The sequence below is a fragment of the Rhipicephalus sanguineus genome, chromosome 6 (genome assembly GCF_013339695.2).
Source record: "Rhipicephalus sanguineus isolate Rsan-2018 chromosome 6, BIME_Rsan_1.4, whole genome shotgun sequence".
Lineage (NCBI taxonomy): Eukaryota > Metazoa > Arthropoda > Arachnida > Ixodida > Ixodidae > Rhipicephalus > Rhipicephalus sanguineus.
Window position 1 is genome coordinate 138,137,444 of NC_051181.1, and position 8,972 is coordinate 138,146,415.

General features: G+C 49.6%; 1 protein-coding gene across 1 annotated transcript in view; it reads right to left on the reverse strand.

Annotated features, from left to right (window-relative positions):
• LOC119396529 (atrial natriuretic peptide-converting enzyme) overlaps positions 1-8,516 on the reverse strand; it is a 28,931-nt gene extending 20,415 nt beyond the window's left edge. The window contains exons 1-3 of the mRNA XM_037663786.2: positions 8,399-8,516; positions 7,604-7,765; positions 1,730-1,969 (exon numbers count right to left, since the gene is read on the reverse strand). Coding sequence (XP_037519714.1) covers positions 1,730-1,969; positions 7,604-7,765; positions 8,399-8,474 — 478 coding nt within the window. The 5' untranslated portion in view covers positions 8,475-8,516. The remainder of the gene's footprint in view (positions 1-1,729; positions 1,970-7,603; positions 7,766-8,398) is intronic.
• Between the last annotated feature and the right edge of the window lie 456 nt (positions 8,517-8,972).

The window sequence follows — 8,972 nt, forward strand, 5'->3', positions numbered from 1 at the left end:
TGCGCCATTAAAAGAACTGTCCGTTCCCTCCGGGTCGTCTTTTATCTTCATCGTTTCGCGCATCGATCCACGATTGCTCTGTTGACCTCCGCGTTGCGAAAAGAGGCTGCTTGTTGTGCCCCTATACTACTGTATGTAGGAGGGTGGAGAACGTTCCTGCGCGGCCGAAAGTAGTCCAGGAGGACGCCCGCGCAGGAACGCAACGTTTGTACCGATTCCCATGGCACTCTCGCTGAATAAATGACTCCGCCGGTCGGCCTCGCGTTCGATTATAGAACTGCGCGCGTTCTCGTTAGTGTTGTTCGGACAGCCATTAAGGCCGTGGTCGAATTACGTGCTCGTTGAGCGCTTCCTTTTCCCTCGAGAAGCGGATTGATGAGAGGTCGATAGACAGTCACGTCCGTTTTAAAGGAGGAATCTGGAGGGAAAGGGGGGGGGGGATTAACAGAAGAAGAGAGAGAACGAAAGACCTTTGCCGTCGGTTACACATATGTCGTCGATAGTCTTACGCTGGACAGAGGCTTTTCGTGACATTCGTTCGAAATTCCTTTAAAATATGGGACGTGCCAAATTTAAACCACTTCCGCGACACGCACTTCATACCCTCAGAGGAACACGTATTAAAGATTACTCGACCTGGTAAGGAAAAACAGCGTACGCTGATCACGCTTGATAAAAGTAGGCAGCAACGTAGGTTGTGAGATGGGCAAGCTGTTGTCACAAAACTCAAACATATGGCGGAAGCTGTTGAAGATGAGCTTTCAGCCGCGGTCGGCATGCTGGCGTAAAACTCGTCTGCTACATCAGGATGGACGAACTATCAGTTGCAGCCATTTTGCACGTGAAAGAACTGTCGTCACGTGCGCGTGGTGGTGGTGGTGGTACGTAATAAGGGAGCGGTGCAGAGCATGTTTCGAGCTAATTAAGCACGGGAGTCTGGCACCGTGGCCGCATTGAGAACGAACTCGCAAGATGGCGAAAACTGCGGTTTTTACAGTGCTCTTATGCAAAAGCAGAGTATTTACGTACCCATCAAGAAAATGAAAGGGCATTGATGTAACTGACATTTGTTTATTGTCTTCTTGAGACTTTCGATAATTCGGCATTCGGTTAATTCGGACATTCCGTGAAATCCGAATTAATGAGCTTTTACTGTATACATACAACATTGTTCAAGAAGTTTCCAGTATGTTTCAACGGGTTTCGATATTTTTTCAACTATACCATAGTCGTATACGTCATACATTAGAAGTCTGCGGCATTTCCTGCTCAAAGACGGATGCACACAAGCCTGCATCAATGGGCGCCCACTCCAGAGTGACGTCATGAGCCGGATGGCCTGTGACCCCGCCTTCGGAGAACATTGCCGAGTGCATGAGCGGGGCTATATTTATTTTATCGCGGAGGCGATCGGCTGCCGCGCTTCGGTTGTCTGGGCGGAGCCTCTCCGGACCTCTTAAGTATATCCGACTATAGGTACAGATCACAAATGTACAGTATGCGAGAAAACAAAAAGAAACGAATTTATGAAAACGTATTTAATGATTGTATCAGCCAATTTAAGATAATGTCATTCGTTGAGGTTATGTAACCCATTTGCGTTTGCGCTCGTTGCTTTTTCGTTCGGTCCTTCCGTAGCGCTCGAACGTTCATCCTCCAATGACTAGAAGGGTAACAAGATACCGCGAGAAAGACATCGCGTGCATGCAGGGAAGCTTGAATGCGATACCTTTGCAGAACTTTCGGCAGGGAAGCAGCGTCCTGCCACCGCGGCAGGGCGGCTCGAGCAGCGAGCAGAGCAGTTGCTTGAGCCTCGGGTTGCACTCGGTCTTGAGCATCAGGGCAAAGAAGAGCAGCGTCCTGTCCAGGGACACACGGTCGCGGTCTCCCACCAGGTTCGGCAGCAGCGTCGAGTTGTACGGCAGCACGTCGTCGCACAGCGACAGCTGCCGCGGACGGCACACGGCCACTGCGTTGTTTGCCCAGCACGCGCATGGAGGGATGCTTGGCACGTGACGCAACGATATCTCCTGCCATTTTTTTTTATTGTTATAAGGGAATAACCGCTTCTGCGTAAGCTGTACAGCACCACTTTCCACGACCCGAGCGTGAGCACTGTCGAATCCGCCGTCTCGTCGGTCCTGATTGGCCACATCTCTGATTGGCCCAAAATGCTGCCGTTGCGGAATTCGTCAACATGGAGGAATTTGACAGTGTCCGTGGTAGTAACCCCTCATCGCCGTGAGCGAAAGTGCGCAGGCATCGCGAACGGGTATTGAGCCTCGGGTTGCACTCAGTTTGTAGATCTAAATCTGTATACATATAGCTTATAAGTGTATGTGGTGGCTCATATAAATTGTTCAGATTCTTGTCTCTATTTTGTAAGTCAATATGTAAGGTCAAGTTCTACAGTCTTTAGACGTATGTATAAGACTTGTATGTATAAAAGCAGTGCACTTTTCGCAGGCTATCTCAAAGAAATTTTTGTGAAAAACACAGAGCGCTTTGTAGTATTAAAACCACAGTCATCATCGTTGTCGTCGTTGTGTTCTTTTGTTGTTTATCATTCGTGCCGACCTCCCTGTCTTTGATTAATTATCCTTTAGTGTCTCGTTTAATGTATACGGTAAACAATGGTCAACGTATAACTTCAGTTATAGTGGACCCTATATATTTTAGCGAGTGCTGTCTTGTTGTCGTCGAGCATCTTGCGCATCGAGTTTAAATGTCGTTCGACTATTGCACTCCTTGTTTAGCAACTGCATGCAGACAAATGAGAACAAAGGAACTTCACATTCGGCTCTCCTCCTAACTCCTAACCATTCGCGCAGCCAGGGGGGGGGGGGGAGCCTACCCCCCCTCTCCCCCTCGAGGTTTTTCAGTTTTGCATGTGTATACATACATGTCCACATACAAACACACTTACAAACATACGTAAAGGCTGGTAGACCCCCCCCCCCCCTCCAAAAAAAAAAAGAAAACAAATTCTGGCTACGATCCACAAAAAAAGAGGGGGGGGGGGGGGGCGAAGGGCGTTGTTATCAAGTCTGTGTCACCGGCACGTGCCTATTCAAAAGCGTTCCTGCTCCAGTATGCTACTAACACTGCTTACGCAATCGAACTGGTGCTCCTTTTACATCCGCGATTGAATCTCCGCGAAAGAACTTACCATACTAACATAAACCAAGTGCGACATAATGAATGGACGACTACACTATGCCTTCTCCGCCACGTTCACCCATACGGCGAGCGTGAAACCGGTATCACGGTCTCGTATAGAGCCGGTCCAAGCTGATCGCAGAGTATCGATCTTGCGTTGTACCGCACGAGGAACCCGGGTCGTCCTTTTGACTATCCTGCCTCTCAGTCGAAAAGCAAAGGTGAGTACTCCTATCTGTTCATCAGCAGCAGCGGACGAAGAGTAACAAAAAGAGGGGGCGTCGCTGTCTGTTCTGCAGTATATACATTCCGCAGGGAGTCGAGCGAGTCTTATATCTGATGGCCGCTTCGGTTCGTCCCGGATTCTCCCGACCTTATCGCCTGCGTGCAAACTAAGCGAAACTAAACCGGAGCCGACACGCTTTCGCATCGTTCGTTTTCGGCGCCAGGTCGATCGGCCCCCGACCGTGCGCCTCGACTAACGGCGATCTATCGACGACGCGCGAACACAAAACGAGGACTGTATGCCGGACGCGCCGCGCCGTTTTCTCTCGAGGCTAAGGATGGGACGATTCAGGGTCACGAGATGTATACACACGCGTACAAGAAGTGCACGCATATACGACGCGTTCCCAGCCTTCCCACCCAGCGGGCGTTTTTCATTTTGGTGTCAGGTCGCTTGCCCCCCCTCCCCCCATCGTCACGTCCACGCGGCGCCCGACGGTTCGGGGGAGAAGACGCTCCCGTAGCGGCCAGCGAAGACGATTAACCTGGAAGAGCGCGTGGCACCTGAAGATTCGAAGAGTGAGGGTCGAAGCCCCACACGTGGGAGCCGTCCCGTGCTAGGCGATACTCATTACCTGCTGCGCGCAACGCGAATAGATACAGGAGCGCAGGCAACCAAGCAAACGAGGCAACCCAACCAAGTCTTGTCATCGCGGACGTTTCATGATGCGCTGGTCGCAGTAGCAACGGGAGAAGCTAAGGGGACGGCCGCTCCTTTTCATATTTTAGTTTCGTCCACGGCGCCAGAAGTGAAAGGAGCCGTCCAGGTTTATATTCAACGGGTGCGCGCTCGCGCGCATGGTAATCGCGACCCCCATACTATATGATAGCTGTCCGAAAACAAAATATCGGCGAGACCCGGCCGCGTTGTTTGACGGCGCGGCGAAACGCGACCCCGTTTGTGGTCTCTCTACCTGGCTACGCTGTAGTGTACACGGACCTCACGTATAAGCAGCAACCACGGAACGGCTCCGTTTTCGCCTTCTTCGCCTGCGGCGTCCCTGTTTTCGCTGTAATAATATTACACAGCGGCGTGATCGTGCATGGAGACAGGCGCGCGCGCGCTGAGTCGCGCGGAGAATCGGTGGCTGGCGCCGCTCCCTTGCCATGCGCAAACGTCCTTCGCTAATGCGTGTCCTTCGTTATAACGCGCACGCACATCCTTCTTCTTATTTCGTTTTCTTTTACTCTCGGTCTTCGTTGCTGATCGACCTGCTCGGGTTCAAGGGCCTTCCCCCGCCTTCTACGCTTCATAGACCATTGACATGCATCGCGTATATACAGCCGCGGCGAGCGATTGCTGTGTACACACGCGTGTTCTTCACTGCGGGAAAAGGACTAATTGATGGTTCGGCAGAAGGTGGACAGGTGGGCGGGTAGTGGTGAGGAGGGGGTGCAACCCTGTCTTGCTTATATGTGATTAGACTAAATGTGTATGCACGCGGTAACACGGACTCGCGTTTTTTGTTGGCCCGTTCTCGTGTATACGGTGTCTGTGAGAAGGAAGTTTTTCGGCGATGGACATTGTCCTTCCCCTTGCGTGATTCAGAGCCGCGATTAGGGTGAATGCTAGAAGCCAAGGGATCGGTGCAACACGCCCCTTAGTGGGGCATCAGAGCAAGAACCAGATCGAGGACTTTGTGCGAGCATGATTTCCTTGTGTTCGCGTGGGAGCGGTGCTTCTTAAACCGCCTTAAAGGGGCCCTGCAACACTTTTCGAACATGCTCAAAAAGCGCTGCCGATCGGTAGTCGAGGCTCCCGAGAACACGCGAGCCAAATATTACAGCGATGCGCACGGCCTGGAATTTACAATAAATTCTCAAAGTCAGCTGAAAATCGCTCCCTCTTCTCTCGACAAATGATGTATTAGTCCGCAAAATATGACGCGATTGTCGGCAGTTCCACCATTGGCTGATGTTATAATCACGATAACACCCTCATTATTACTTTCGTTGTTAATTTTGAGTTCAATAAGTAGATAATATGTATGTTTATATTCTGTTACCGCGTTAAAAACACCGAACAAACATTAATATTAGCACTTCCGGTCTCACCGACAGCTCGTCTGCTCGTAGTTGCGTGGTTCCGTTTTCTTCGCCATGCGCAGTGCCGAAAACGTGAATATTTCTGTGCTTTTGACCATCGCCGGTTGCCGTTGAGAGTGGCAGCCGCTCGAGTGTTGCCTCGTCAGCTGAGAACTGCATCGTCGGCACGTTCTCACGACCGACCGAGGCACGGGCGCAGCGTGTCTCCGATATCAATGCTGGCGTCCGGTAATGGCGGCGCTTCGGGGTCGTCTGCCAGTGCCGTCTTACAAGGCGGTGTATCGGAGTATGGGCCGAAACCGATCTCAGCTGTCATTCGTTCCAAACGAGCGCGCAGGTTTGCTTCCATGGTTGGCAGAGCGATGAAAACACTACGGCGTTCGAGGTATAGTGTACTAGAAGTTCGAGGTGCACACCCAACATTACCAAACCGACGCGCAGTTTTCGAGCACGCGCGATATCGGTACGGTCCCTAGAATATACTATCGGCTCCGCTCGACGAGAACGACGCAAGCCGACCGGAAGTGGCGTCACAGACCACGTGGTTGCGCCCAGAGGTCAGAGAGAAATAAATGAAGAAAAAAACACCGCCGGCGCTCTTGGGCGGAGCCTCGCTCCTCTGCGCTGCCTCCCTCGACTCGCTGCCTAGCTTTCCGCGCGCGCTCGCGGCGTTGAGTTGAGGGAGAAAGCTGCGGAACGTGATCTCTATAATTTGGTAACACCACTTAGACTTGACGGATTCGAAAAATTTTTGCGGCATATGACTCGTGAAGAGTCATACGTCAATAATGAGACTATTCCAATATAACTAAGAAAGGTGTTGCAGGGCCCCTTTAACCGTCTCGCCTTGCATACTCGTGACGCAGTACATACGTGTCGCATAAGGAAAAAAAAAAAAAACGCCAATCGTTTATTAAATAGACCAGGGTATGAACTATGGAAGGACAAGATGCTACCAGCCCCTTACTGCTTTTGATAGCCGCCGGAATGCATCTGGGTAAGCTATAAACTAAACCCGGAAAGGTCATGTAATTATCGAGAATCTTGATGAATAAACGCTCGTAGAGTTAATTAAGGAACTTGTGTATTATGGAATCGCTGTAGTACACTTGTACTCTCTTAGCATAGGTATAAGTCTCCGAGCTAAGAAGAAAATGGAGACGGAAGTATTTCGCTTTTGTCATGCGTTAATAATAAGGTTTCTAAGTGTTTCATTCAGCTACGCGTCAGTTTGTTCTGATTGCCTAATTATCAATGCCAATAATTATCAAATAACGCGACCTGCTCGCCCTATTGCGAGTTTTAAAGCGGGTAGAACTTCATATCGGACAGTTCTTCCGTATTGCTTTGTCACCTTATCCATTCTACCACGCCGGCCATAATAACTTTGCTGCTTACAGTTTTCAAGCCATTGATTGTACTTGAGAGAGTCCGTGGCACATTATCCCACAGCTACATTCGCCTATATAGTATATTTGTCAAGCTTGAGTCGAATTTCCCCTGTGTGTTGTCGAAATCTGCGTGCCGTTCTGCCTTGATCTGTTTTCGAAATATCCGACACTGCATAAAGTGAGCGCGAAACATAACCTGGTGCCCATGACTTTGCTTGAAAACGACGCTTTGATGCGGAAGTACTCGTGCGATCGTGCCCCTTATTGCTACGCCTCAGATAAGGTGTATAAGATAAAACTTCATTCACATCTTAATACGACGTTTAAGACGTTATGTCATCACACTTCTACGTGTCTGGGCTCGCATTCACGACAGTGTTCTTACATTAGACAGAACTGTTCTTAGGAGGAGGTACCAACCAGTCATCATTCTGGACGTGTTACTTTAGTGAATTTAACCGGCCAATGGCAAGGTGTATACCATGAGAAGGAAAATATTTGCGAATACGGCCAGTGGAAATTTTACTGCGGTTTATTATTTGTATCAAGGAACTCAACCAACTTGCCTAATCAACGCACTTCAGAGAACATACAATTCTGTCTTCATCTCCACAAAATCTGACTTGCAATGACACGGTCGTCGGTACTTCGAAATGAGTTCTGATTATAATCGTATTCCTTGACGATTGAAATGACTGCATCATCGTTGTGTGTACACTTACCTGACCTGTACGAGCTCTCAGTCATCCACCTCGTCCTCGGTAGAACGGGATGTCCGTAGAACTTGGCCACGTTCCTGGCATGGCTACGACTTGACGGGTACCTGCCGGGCAGCACCAGCGGTAGGCCCAGGCCGTCCAACGTGTACAGAGAGTTGTCGGCGCCTGTCATTGAGTATATAAGCAGACAAGTGAGCGCACCATTTCTGTACTTTCTTCACTACAATGTGAAACATGAATTGCAGCATATATATATATATATATATATATATATATATATATATATATACCTATACCTATATATATATGGACCAACCGCGTGCAATGGTTGGTCCATTCACATCGAGCCATGTCGATCCATGTCGATTCCCTCCTTCGTTTATACATCGACCACGCACATGGGCGTCGGCATCGCGATGGGAGATGGGGAGGGGGGTGCTTGTGTTGCGTGGATAGGGGGCAAGTACTGCTGTGGCTTGGGGGGAGGGGGAATCAAGCGCAACTTTTGTACCCTCCTGTCAACGCCTATGACCACGGAGTCCGCATGACGTGTTCACGCGACTTCGCCGCCAACGGCCGCCCCGGCCGACGCGGTTTAGCCTGTTGCCCCGGCTGACGCGGTAAGGTAGGATCAATAACCGCAAAATATAGTTTCGAAGGAATAATGTGGTATTGGCAGCACATTTGCCTTTTTTTTTTTTGTCGCTGTAACACGTGGCCCCCTTTGTTAGGTGTCAAGAAAAATAGGCCTTGTATAGGCGTTTCCATTCTATGGCTGCGGGTGTAGCTACATCTCACCGTTAAAGTAGCAGGAGGCGAATCCGGTCAGTGCGAGTTGCAGCAGGATGGCGAACACACGCCGGCCTCCGTCCATGACTTGGGGAAGGACTCAGCTGCTGGCCGAGATGGAGCGCGGAATCACCTGCGAGACGAACAACGTGCAAGAGGCACACTCCACCGATCATCGCTATGAACGCCTTATATCTAAAATATTTGGGCAAACCTTCATACTGAACGTAAGAGCCATCACACACAGCTTAACTGTCCTTAGAAGTACGATTGAAGCTCGTTCATTGAAGAATGTGTAGTATGGTAGAGGTGTCACTGCAGCTTTAATTTATATTATGTACAGTAGTACCCAGTTCACTTCCAGTGACATCCCAATTCTCGTTGGAGCGGCCGTTGTCCAGTGTTCAAGCGTCCGCAAAGAAAACGGCTTAGAGCTATTTTTGTAACATAAGGGTATAGTCACAGGAACATTGCAAACTTAGTACGTGTCGCTGAGGGGGCAAATAAATATAATTTTTATTGCATTGTGGAAGTTGACCTTAATAGCTTCCATCAGAAGAAATACGCCGTTTCTATCGCACTT